The sequence below is a fragment of the Watersipora subatra genome, chromosome 1 (assembly GCF_963576615.1).
Source record: "Watersipora subatra chromosome 1, tzWatSuba1.1, whole genome shotgun sequence".
NCBI lineage: Eukaryota > Metazoa > Bryozoa > Gymnolaemata > Cheilostomatida > Watersiporidae > Watersipora > Watersipora subatra.
This window is the reverse complement of record NC_088708.1, coordinates 43,677,408-43,690,544: the sequence shown is the minus strand read 5'-3', so window position 1 is coordinate 43,690,544 and position 13,137 is coordinate 43,677,408. Positions and strand designations below refer to the sequence as shown.

The 13,137-nt window shown below is 37.3% G+C and overlaps 1 protein-coding gene across 1 annotated transcript in view; it reads right to left on the bottom strand.

The window, feature by feature from the left end:
- Nucleotides 1-1,917: 1,917 nt before the first annotated feature.
- Nucleotides 1,918-13,137, bottom strand: part of LOC137403639 (integrator complex subunit 10-like) — a 36,521-nt gene continuing 25,301 nt past the window's right edge. The window contains exons 2-15 of the mRNA XM_068089622.1: nt 11,072-11,225; nt 10,916-10,983; nt 10,704-10,816; nt 10,137-10,276; nt 9,931-10,012; nt 9,633-9,758; nt 8,833-8,977; nt 7,856-8,031; nt 7,381-7,542; nt 6,036-6,223; nt 5,599-5,772; nt 5,188-5,350; nt 4,729-4,816; nt 1,918-2,637 (exon numbers count right to left, since the gene is read on the bottom strand). Of these exons, the coding sequence (XP_067945723.1) occupies nt 2,481-2,637; nt 4,729-4,816; nt 5,188-5,350; nt 5,599-5,772; nt 6,036-6,223; nt 7,381-7,542; nt 7,856-8,031; nt 8,833-8,977; nt 9,633-9,758; nt 9,931-10,012; nt 10,137-10,276; nt 10,704-10,816; nt 10,916-10,983; nt 11,072-11,209 (1,920 nt within the window). The 5' untranslated portion in view covers nt 11,210-11,225 and the 3' untranslated portion in view covers nt 1,918-2,480. The remainder of the gene's footprint in view (nt 2,638-4,728; nt 4,817-5,187; nt 5,351-5,598; nt 5,773-6,035; nt 6,224-7,380; nt 7,543-7,855; nt 8,032-8,832; nt 8,978-9,632; nt 9,759-9,930; nt 10,013-10,136; nt 10,277-10,703; nt 10,817-10,915; nt 10,984-11,071; nt 11,226-13,137) is intronic.

Sequence of the window (13,137 nt, the reverse complement as noted above, 5' to 3'; positions counted from 1 at the left end):
TTTTTGAAAACAAATGTTTTATTTTGGTTCGAATTCTTGAGTTTGTAATCAGATCATGGCGCATTCGTACAAAACACGAAAATTCTAGGATTGCCAATTGAGCCCAGCATTGCTTGTGGTTGGCCTGCTTTTTCACATTAAATGTGTTCTATGTAATGAATGGAGCTCTGGCAGTCTGCTTTTATAACCCTTCTCTCACCCATAACTTTCAATGTCACTGCTCTTATTATGGTGCGTTTACACTGGCCGATTTTGTCGTGCACAGACAAATTTGATGAGTCGGTGTCGGTAGGTGTGAACAGAAAAATCGGTGTCGGCACCGATCTGAAAGTCGGTGTCGGAGCTACCCAGCAGTGCCCGGTTGCACCGACAAGTCGGACGCTCATCAGCCAATCAGAAGCTAGGAGCCTCTGGTTAAATGAGCCTAGGCTTTAATGACAGTGCTAAGTTTATGAAACTAAAGGGCTAGGTTTAATGAGAGGCTAGAAGACTGTCATTAAACTTTCCCTCGTTCTCTTTTTACTAGTGAACCAGCATGGCTAGCAACGATGTGAACACGAGAGTACCAAAAAATCCAAGTTTTTTTCTTTAATTTAAATTAATTAAAAGTGAATAGCCAGTTGTACGACTACTACTAGTTCTACTACTAGTACGACTGTAAATACAACTGTCAAGAAATTTGCCGGCCCTTACTTGGCACGATTTAGATTATGTCATACAGAAATAAATTGCGTGTGATTTCATTCAATGTTTTATTAGCGAAGGAAATTCACTAGCTGAGGAGCGTACGGACATTTGCTCTGTCCACTAAGTGAGCGTTGCTCCCTTATATACAATAAAATTGCCCGTTCCGGCTAACGGGACCGAGTGAGAACACCGGCTAGCAATGTTTAAATGGCCAATTATTAGGCCCGCTAGTGCGTTGATATGACAACATAAACGACGACAATTGATAGCATAACGAGTAACAAGGCCAACAATAAAAAGGCAATAAAGAGAGAATAAAAAGGACAACTCATATAATAAAATATTTACAGACATATAAAATATATACAAACAAATAATTACAAGAAGTGTAAAGTGTTGGCCCGGCGTCCATCGCACTACTACTACCACAAATATACATTCACCATTCAATCTTCTTCATTATTCATTTTATTTATTATAATTACTCGGACGAAAGAACTGCACGTACAGTTCTTTGCTCGGATTTTCATTGCCTCATCATTCATTCATTGCTTGGCATTCAGTAGTTGCTTCTAGCAGTAGTAGTAGGAGCAGTAGTAGTAGTGTAGTACTAGTATATAATTTTCCACATCAAGCGCGTTGATTTTTATGTGTAATCGTCTTCGCGTGGTCGGGTGAAGATCAGAACGGCGAAACGCTGTGATTGGCTGTTGGTACCGACAAAAATCGTTTGATCGTTGCAATGTAAAGTGGGAGTCGGTGTCGGCACCCATACGTGAAATGTCGGAGGTACCTGTCTGAGTCGGGGTATTGGCACCTAATCGGAGTCGGTGTCGGCCAGTGTAAACGCACCATTATAGTACTGAAATGAATATTTAGTATTCTTGGAAGGTGGTTAATTAGTTGGGGAGAGAGGGGGTAGATCAGTCCACCAAGCTGACTGTCATGAGTTTGAGTTTCTGGATTGTCACGATGACCAGAGTTTTACAAGTATACATATTGAATGGGCAACTCCTGTCATGAACATTAGGCGCTGTATGTGAGATTTTATTAATTTGTGGATCCCTCCCAATTACTCCTTGTAACAATGGTTGAGTATGTTTGATAAGTTATCCATATTTTATTTATTTAGAACAACCTCAAGGATGCAACGACAGATCAACAGATTTCATCCCCATTCATGTATCCTTTATCAAGTTTGGCTTTGGGAATGTGACAGCAAAAGATGCTTGCTAACTTAGCATTTAAATAATCTGATCAGAACATGCTTCAGTACTTCAGGTATTGTGACATTCCCCATCACAACAGTGATATCTGCGTGCGAATGAAAAGATAGTCAACAGGTTTTATCCAATGTCTTAACTACACAGATATATAGACATATTATAAACATCCTTTGAATTTATTCTTAGGACCATTTTGATTCTACTGATTTTACTCCTTGACCCAGCATTACAGCCACTACCAAGGTATCACACTAATTTTGCTTACGGAGATCGATCTACTTGGATAATGGTATTGGTAATACCACAGATACTCATAGAAAGGTCAACACTATCAGTCGTAAAACCTAAGCAGCACCACAGTGTCGACGATGCATGTTTGATAATAATAGTCCAGTGATCAAACAAATGTGACCCTTATGGAATTGAAAACTGGTGGATACATATATGTTGCTATAGTATATAGCGATTTAGATGAAACTACGAACATTACTTGTTCACATTGCAAAATACATGTTAGCCAATGCATTGCCTGTATATTTACATGTAGTCAATGTACAAATACATGTATTATGAAAGCCTTGAGAGAAGTTCATTACGTCTTTCGATCAGAAATCTTACAATCAATCCTTGCACGCATTCGCTAGATCGCAATATCTGCTTCTCAAATGCTGCCTTGAAATCTTCCTGAGCAAATCTGCTTACACCCCTGGTTACAGTTCTTGGCCTGAAACAATTGAGTCCTCATAATGTCTATTTGAAATGATCTTATGAAAAACAACCCATTCTCAAAAGCACACTAAAAGGTATTGTTACTAAATTTTGAAACTTGAAAACTCCTGGCTCCATTCACTGCTCCTCAAAATTAAAACCACTGAGTGCAAGCTATAAGATGTATATATATTTCAAAAGTATTATTTTATAAGTGCATGTGATCAGTGTGCGCGAATTACAACAGAACAACATGCAAAATATTGCCAGTAATCTCTGCCTTCTTCGGATTATCTGGGTTCTTTATATACATTTGCTCATTTGCTAGGCTCCGCCCCTTGATCGCATCATCCCATCGATCTTTTCTTTAGTCAACTCCATAGGCCGAGCTGACTCGCTTACAGCCGAGTCTCCCGCTGTGCCGAGACTCAGTCCGGCTATAACGTCGGACATGGGATTGGCTAGGCGGCTGACCCGGGTCTCTGCACTCTGCCACCGCACTCTTCCCCAGTGGAGGCTCTGGGGGACTGTTTACTCAGCAATGGGAGGCAAGAGAAGTTGAAACTTGAGCTGGTTTTTCACACTCTCGCCATTGTACCTCGGACTTGGTGAAGGCTAGGTTGTCTTCTGTCAGTCGCAAGGTTCGTCCAAGACTGGCAGTATAGATGACTAGCCGACTCCAGCAATAATGATTCTCTAGCAACCGGCGGGCTTTCTCCTTTTGCTGGGAGGAGAAGGGCTTTTGCTGTGGGAACTTTAAGGAAACAAGTCAGCCTCTCAGCACAAGACTCAACCTGTGTTTCACCTGGTTGACTCAGGTTGGCAGGTTTGTCAGAAGGTAGATTTGTATCTGTGGCTGTGGTGTAGATATTGCTGTTTATTCGGAAGAGAACTTGCTCATTGTATGGTGTAGAAGCAAATGGCCCTGGCCCGTTAATACCTTGAGATTGCCGCCTTTTCTCGGCCCCTGTATTCCAACACCAGGGGCTTTCTAGATTTGCTGCCACTGCAGATAGCCACAACTACTCTCTAGACCAATCTGCCTGCCGATTGATCCGTGTCGTCTGAGGGTTAAATTGTGCGACTCCAGGTGATTTTTTCAAATGCATTTTGCCGAAGTTTGCACTTCTGTCCTGACAACTGACTTCGCAGCTTTTTCACCGGGCCTTAACTCTTTCGCTTTTCAATATGGTTTCACATTTCTTTTAATTACGAAACCTATAAAATAGCTAGACCAATCAAATTTGGTCTCCAGTAAAACAACCTTGTTGCCAATCACTTGCTATCAATAGCAATTTTTTTGGCTAAACATTTTTAACAATTCGCGGTGATAAAAGTACCAACTGTAAAACGATATATTGGCTTATAAATAGGGTTTCACTTTTCTTTTCATTACAAGGCCTACACATTAGCAAGACCAATCAAAATTTGTCTCTGGTGAAACAACCTTGTTGCCAATCACGTGCACCTAAAAGAAATTATTTTGGTTCAACGATTCCATTTCTGATCATTTTTTAAAACGGCAAAACCAAATCGTTATCGTCATGGCAAAGAAAAACACACCGCATTCGTTCCACGCAAATTAAACGTTGGATATTTTACGAGCATGGAATTCACTTTGTACTTATCTTGTAGAGAATTCTGTTTTGAATTAGATGCATTTTACAGTAAAACGATATCTGTTTTTATTCTCGAGATATTGTTAAAATACTAACGGTATATCAGCTTTTCGAAAAATTCGTTTTATTAATTCAGGCAGAATATTCATTCGGTAAGATTTTAATGCGGTAGTGAAAGAGTCAAGTTCTTGGCTAAATCTTGTGCTATGGTAACCTCAGCCCAATGTTTTGCCGAATCTAACTTGGCCCATAACTCTGATTGAACCTCTGGCCTCTTGGCTCCTTTTATATTAGGGTCAAAGTTTCATTGTAGCCAGTGCTCTACCAAGCTTTTCTGGCAAGTATCGAAGGCCATCAGCCGACTCTCATTCTGCACATAAGACTGAACTTGATACTCTATCAGGCAAGCGTTATATTAATGCATCACTCTAATACCTATTGATCGCTGCCGGAGCTTGCAATTCATAACTACAGAACAAGTAGCTTACTTGGGAATATTCATTGCAAGTATCTGCAGGTTTATATTGCCGCCTTGCTCGGTATGTAGGTAGGCAAACTCCTCAAGCATCTCTGTATCTGTAAATAGTGTAGTCCGATCTAGTGGTCACTGAATGCTTTAACAATATAGCTTTTTACTTTAATATAACATCACTTTCAAACTAAAAGAATTATGTAATTCTTTGACAGTTTAGAGATGTGCAGTTCGGCAAATGAATTCAACATACGTACCTAATGGCATAATTTTTTGATCTGCACTCACAAATGCATGTTCAACACCTTTTCGTAACTAATGCAACTAAGGATAGAAGTTTAGTTACTTTAGTAACTGAGGATGCAAGACTGCCAGTTCACTTGAAAACACTAGTTAGGTATCTATTCAATAAAGATGCTGTTAATATAGATGCAAAAGCCTTGCTAAATATAAATTAGAAATGAGATAAAGTTACTTGTGATGTAGTCGAAGAAGCAAGGGTATTTGAAGGTCTTTGCGGCAACTATTCGAGGAATAAGATTGTTTAAGAAGATATCCTTATGTTTGAGCCAGTCAGATTGACAGAGAACGCAAAGGTCTCCTATAATCTCATCATTTGCTGAATCATCGAGGCATTCCTAGACAAAAACGGTTTATACATTTTTTCTGAGGTTTGCATACCACAAAGGCGCAACCTGATGAGGTTGATTGAATATGGTATAACACCTGAATCATAGGGCACTTGGTCAAGTTTTTAACATTATGTAAAAAATTATGGAACAATGGTACAATATATTTCAGTTCAATTCTTTGATGATAAAATTCAAAAACATCAATGTGGCAAAATTTGACAAATGAGCAACAGCAATTAAAAGCCAATGCTCACCTTCAAGGCAGACATCAGAATAATAATTCCAGAGTCAAAAAGATCTTTAGGGTGGGACACAAAAAGAAACTGCACATTTCCTTCACTTGACTGCCAAGTCTCACGGCATTTGCAGAGATTATCTGAGTGTATGATGTCCCTGGTCAGGGCCGAGAGCACGGCGTGACATGCATCCTAGACAACAGTATATACCAAAATCCCATAAGTAACTATCAACCATAATCAACTCTGAATATTAAGAAATTATTATAATGCATCTAATTTCTTGTGCTGATGCCAACAAACCTTTTGACTGCTCTTTTATGAGTCAGCTCACGCAAAAGATTAGTAAAACATTAGATTGGCTCCTTACAAATAGCAAGCCATCGATGTAAAATAAATTTCATATTGGCAGAGGTAAACTCACGCCTTACATCACTTTGTGAAAAGCCTTTTACCTGGTGCATTCCAAGTGCAAACTGACAGCAAGCCTTCTGTAATGCATAGTAGCCATCATCTGTTGCAGCATCATTAGCAATTGGATAATCTTTATATTCCTTGTGGTAAACGATTCGATCTCGATTGAAGCTTGAGAGAATAGAGCGCCATTTTGCGTGATCAAGCCTAGTCAGGAGTTCCATAAAGCCTGAAGTGCAAAATGTTGCAATTGTTGAGATAAGTCAATCAAAAGAATAATGAAGTAAAGATAAACGTTGACATATGGAGTTTATTTTTTATAACATTGGCTGTATATGCTGAGGCTGTTATATGTTAGAGCAAATATTCTTATAATACATTTCATTCAACAGTTGAACAGTTCAAAAACTAAGACAATTACATATTGCATTGAAAAATGCATTACATAAAATTATGTAAAAGCTGTAAGAAACTAAGTAAGCTAAGCTAGTAAGTTAAGTAACAATAAATAAAAAGTGTTTTTATTGTCATGCGACTTTACATTAAAACAGGAGGATTGCAGTGTAGCTTTGCTGATGAAAGGGACAAGCATTGAGTAGGTAAAGGTGCTGATAGGGCTACAGAGTTAGTCCGACACAGACTAGCTTTAAAACTTAAAATTAATCATTGTTATATTTAATACTTTTACATTGTATGTTTCATTATCATGGCCAGCCTCGCCACTTTCACTAGTTTCTTTGCTTCACCTTCTTCACAACTAATATTCAACAGCTTTGGATATTAAAAAAGATTTGATTGACAATGTTTGATGCTTTAATTAAAAGTAATGCATTCTTTCTTTTACCAGTAGTACCATTCACACTAGTCTTCTTAGAAGTTATGATTTTAAGCCTGAGAAGGGAAGTTATGAAGTACTGTTTAATATTATTAAAGCACCACAAAGCCAAACTATATGGAGGAGAACTGTGTGACTTATACACTGGTTCACAAAACTACAACGCTTTGAGAAATTTTGGGCAGCATATGTTGGAAATTTCTTTGTGCATCAAAATAAATATTTGCTCCAATTCGACATCAACAGATTTGTATATTGAGGCAATCAAAAGATGAAGTTGGGCTGTTTAACTACATAGACATACAGTGATAATCAGTATACAGAATAGGAAGAGAGGAGATAAACACTAATTATTAAAACATTAAGCCTATATCGTGGCCATTTTTGGGTTGAAAACTGAGACAAAGACTCTACGAGTTCACATTAAGTAAATTTGTATATATCTGTTCATAAACCCATTGCAACAGCAGTAAAAACATACTTGTATTGTTCTTTGAGAAGTAAATTAGCTGGTTGGTGTGGCTAATGAAGATAGCAAGAGGTAAACCAACCTTTGGCATAAATACTATCATTGTGTAGCAAAGCCCAGATGTTGCAAGCTGCATTGAATGTTGAAACAAGGCTCTCTCCATGTTGTATATTATTAGCTGCAGCCAACGTAAGATGACCACTTGAAGCAGTGCTTTTCTTTCCTTTTTTTGGAGATATTTTATCTAACATAATTAACAAAGAAAAATTTTGTTAACAACACACATGATGCTAGCAGTTCATGGTTTACGTATTTAATAGATTGTACTTGGACAATTCTTCAGAAAAATGCATTGAAGGTTTACCATTCCAGATCTAAAAAGCCATTTGTCCTCTTAAAATTCTAAATATTTGAAGCTTTACTACTGCATTCAAAGTACGACAATTTCTTCAATAAAGAAGGCACGCCATATAATGGATTTGACGAATAAAAAATAATTCTGTTACAGCTTGTGATGGGTAACATTAATAAAACAGCTTCAGCAGCTGTGAACTTACCAAACACTCGCTGCACAAGACACATGGGCTTCATCTTTTTCTTCAGAGCATTATATGCATGCACTTGCTTGAGGAGGTGATATGTGCCAATGTATATAAATTCTCTTTTCATGGTTTTACTATAATCCTTTGATAACCGTTGCTTGAGGGTAGAAAGATAGTGTACTAAAGACTCACTGCAAGAATATGTATTTCTAGGTAGTTGTTTATGTGTAGTAATATATGCACACACATTGGCATATATGTCTATGCGTTATGCTACATAAAAGCCTGTCAGCAATACGCTATACACAACTTTAGGAGTGATTTATTAAGGATGTATATGAATAGTACAACAACGTTGTACTCTATATACATGTATATATATTTCTCAAAGTCTGTCGTTCGGTCTTTCCAGCTATAGCTGATTAATATATAGCAATAATGCATCAGTATCACGGAAGATTTGATCTCGGAACCACCCATTCACCAGGCGATAAACTAACCCATTAAGCTATGTGAGATGCAGTGGATTCATTGAGCGATATAAATCATTATCTAGATTAAAATACGCGTAGCACTCTGCGCTACAGCGCAACATCACTAAAGCTTGCTCTCACATTACTAAGTTTAACAATATGGATACTAGCTTAGTCAAATTAGCCATTGGCAATGTGCCAGGCTAACGGAAAGTGGCAGGCAACTACATTACCTGTCACTGTTTTCAAGCTGTTTTTTAACACCCGTGTAACACCGGGCATTCGGTTAGTATGAATATAAAATGGCAGAATGTATATTTGAGTCGGCAATCAGACAGACCCTTTAGGTTATGACGTCCGAGATTTAACAATGCTGTTCATAGATGTCTATGCAATAACAACATATATGCAGCGTAACTTTATGTATATATCTATTAGAATAACAGAGCTGGGATCATGAGGATCATAACCTAAATATCTATGAGACTTGTATTAAGTATATGTAGAATAAATACTTACTCGGACAGGAAATGTTCGGCACTGATCTCCCAGACTTTGATTTGCTGACCTGTAAGAAGAAGCAAGGCAGCCAGACTCTCCCAAGGTCTCGCCTCCTTTATAGAGCCATGCGGAGGTGTCTTGCTGCCAGTGGGAGACATAATGCCTGCATCAAATAAAATGAAATAGAGTAACCAAGGGCTAAAAGTGCATAAGTCGCATTCTTATAAAAGTTATTAAATATAAACACTAATGTGAGAAGCTCTTAATAGACTAACTCCGCTAGCATGGAAGGTTTGTGCAGAAAGTTAACCATTTATAAACCGATGATTACATTTTTAGACACTTGAAGCGCTCAACTTTTTAATTGGGTATGGAAAATGTGACAGCTCTAATGATATATTGTGAGAAAAGGGTCTCACATAATTCCAGAAGCTATTTAGAGATATTTGTTGTGAAAGACGAATTACTAACAGCTGTTTTTAGAGACCAAACAGTTATCTTACGTGCAGTTACTATTTATGGTAATATTATATTGCAAGATCAAACGACCAGCCAATTATTTTCCATGATGACTGACACAGCAGGTGTGCTTGGTGAAAGCAACACAAACAAGAGTTCAATTTATAGATTCAGTTTTCAAAAACTCAACATCTCCAACTTAACATGTAACTCATGAAAGATGACCAGCATGTGAGGTACTGATGCTATTTTCTACCCATAATAATTAGATTCTGTTGAAATTTTAAAACATGATGAAAAGTACATGCTACAAGCAAAAAGTGCTCCATACTCTTTAAGAGAGTGCTGATAAGTCAGACCTTCTTTTTGAGAGTGGAAGGCAGAGACAACATAATACTGAAAGGCTTTGTCTAGCCAGCCCAGCAAAATCTTTTTGTCAGTTCCAGTAGGATTGTCTTGTAACATCAGTGGCAGCACATCACTGACTGTAACAGAAACTGTGGCAGCATAATGTAACAATGATTAATATAGTGAGTAAAAATTGAAACAGCAGCCGCTAAAACAATTTCGACACATGAATTAGTCGACGTAGAGAAAGGCATCAATTAGCATTGTTTAGTACACCTTCACGAACAAACAGAGACAACAAACACTGACCAAAGTATTTCCGATAGACATTTCGAATGGTATGTGGGCTTTCATTCATCTCTGCCTGGAATAGGCTCTCTATTAGGAGAATCTGCAAAAATGTTCAACTATGCTAAAGATGCAAATTTGGATAGTATGCGGAGAGTATGTAGAATATACACATGTCAACATTGTTAAAACTTCCCATACAATGAGGAGATAGAAGAAAAACCAACCCCACATTCCTTAGCATAGCTCTGATTGGTCTTGATGAGTAACAGCAGTAATGAGCACTTTCTTATCACATCTTCACAAGTTGAGGAAAGCCTCTTTAGCACTTTGCATTGAACATCATTAGGAAGGTTGCGGAAAATCTCTGTGGTCATTAGAAAACAACATTCATAAAGCTTAAATTTCTTGTAAAATATGGTAATTGGTTGGCCATAAACATCAGTAAAAACAAACGGCTTAATAGAGTTTTATTTACTTAGCGCTAAAGAATGGTTGAAAAATTACACTACAGCCAAAAAAATAAAAATCTGACAAATATGAATAGTGGATGGTCCCAGACTAATTGTGCTAAAACTATGAAACTACAAATTGAAACAGTAATTAGTTTACATTACAAACTATTATTAAAAAAATGTTTTTTTAAAAAATGTAGCTATAGTTTCTGGCAGAAACAACTTAACATGAATGGCCTAGTGTTTAATATTTTCAACTAAGCAGCTAATGTAAGGAGGCTTTCAGAATCTGCTCTTTGTTTAAACAAAATTGAACAAGAAAAAACTTTTACATCCCACCAGCATTAATTTTATCCTCAACAGATGTTGGTGTGTCCATCTGCACAGCCCTCAGCAACAACTGAATCTCTTCTTGAAGCTCAGCATGAGAGTCACTGCTGCTGCTGCCCAGCCTAGACAGATAAGCAACGATCGCTTTACATCTTGACACTGAAGGTGATGAAATGAACGGTAAAACAGCAATGACTAGTTAATAACTAAACTTTACTTACATTGTCGTCAGATGACTGCAACACAGCACAACATTGTGGTCTTGTTTTGCCAGCTTATAGCACATCATCTGTAAGAGAGATCGACTCCTGAGCAAAATGAACCTCGTATACAGCTGTAAAAGCTTTTAGTAGACGTAATTTTCAAAGCAAACAAACCTTCATTGATATATTGTTAGGGTATATGCTCGCTCCGGTGAGAAGCCATGACTTGGCTTCATATACATTCTCATCATTTAATGCTGCTGCCTTGCCCTTAACCCAGTCTACAAACTTCCTCTCGTGATAGTCAGCCATAAGTTTGCTCTACAATCTACAAAACAAGGAATAGTGTACTCAGCTTACAATAACATTGTTAGCTTAAATTTATACTACTTTTGCTTAGCAGAATATTCATACCTTCACTAAATACACACTACAAGAAGAATATAAAGCCTCATTACCATGTTTCAAGTACATGCGCAAGAGAGGTGTTGCAAAGTAACTGAATATGCTGAATGCAACAAGCATCGATAAATGAACATTTTATATTGCTAAACTCTTTAGGTTTGTGATAACGATACTAGTTGCCAATAAATTTTCAACAAAAATACCTGATTCTGCTACAGAGCTACATCTATTCTGTAGGGTATTGGCAAATAGATCGCTTAAAAACTATTGCACAACATATTTTGTGACCAGCGTTAACATTTCCTGGAGGACCAAAGTTTCTTGGTTAATGTAAATCTCTGGTATCAGGATTAATAAACCTTCATTAAAGGTAAGTATTACAAATTACCAAAACTTCAGTACAAAATAAGGTGGTGTGTAACAAACTGCCGGTGAACAAATGTATGACATGTTCTATCACATATGTGAGTTTGCTTCAAGATCAAATTTGCACAACTAATTGGTCTACACCAAAACTCAAGTTTCACCCTTCAATGCAGAGAACTTACCTACTATGCTTGCACCATAGTTATATAAAAAGTTTTTACTGCTCATGTTGAGGACTACAACTAGATTTGAGGAGATTTTGTTAATTGGATCTCGAAACAATTAATGACTCATCCTCTTTCTCTTTGCCTGCTAAGGCTCTTTCCGCTGCCTGTGGAGCCCTTTCTCTAACATTATCAGCTGAGCCCCTTTTCCTCCGCTATCTCAACTACTGAGCCTCTACATCTATGGACTGTCATAACTTTTGTTTGACTGTCAAGACTAACTGTTTTGTGGGACTCAGCAGAAGAACATAGACAGCGATTGGGTGTAACTTTTATTGACTATTTTAACTTTCTGCCATTAATATTATTGCTTTAGAATTTTGGTAGTTGTGTCTTTTAAATATTGGACTTTCAAAATAAAAAAGTGTTCTTTACTAGTAAATATCAATACTGCTTATGATAGCTTAAGACATTCACCAGCAACTAAACCCATAATAATCAAATTAGTGCGCACAAGCTAAGCAAAGTGAATAAACTGAACACAGTCAAAATAGAATAAGATAAAGCAAATTCCACACAGATGCATGTGTGGATTCGGATTAATGCATATAACATAATTTCTTCCGTATTCACCATGACAAGGTAGGAATTTTTTCTTACACATTTTTGCGTTTTACTTAAAAATAATTGAAAAAAGTGATATATTACAACACATCACACTAGATTGAGTCAATAAAGCTATTAGATAAATTTTTTTAAAAGGAATGAATTACTACCTCCAAAGTATTCTGAAAACTTGAATTAAGCCCGCTGAAAGCATGGCCACAGCCGAAAATCACTTCAGTATACTATCACAAAAATTCCACCCTGACAAGAACAACAAGGAACAGAAAGACGAATGCATTAACCTCATGAGCATCAACAAAGCGTATAGTGACATAATTCAAGACATCCATGGAAGATTCGTTCTCAAACACGGTCGTAAAGGAGGACATGACATACTATAAAATTAATAGCTGCACAGTTAGGGTATGTGCCAGCACTTTCAATCTTTTCGATTTATGTATTCCCTGACCATACAACCAAGTAGACAGCTAAAATAGGAGAGCTATGGAATACAACTCCAAAAGCTGTTCCAAAGAGTATTCTAAAAGAAAGCCTCAGCAAACAGTTTAGCAACAAAACTCACTCGCTGTTCATCTCAGTATAAAACAACTGCACAATATTCATCCAGGGCTGTATGGCAATGTCTTATGCTGAAGAGGTTATCAAACCAATACTGACTAATTGGTTCCCTTCAAACTG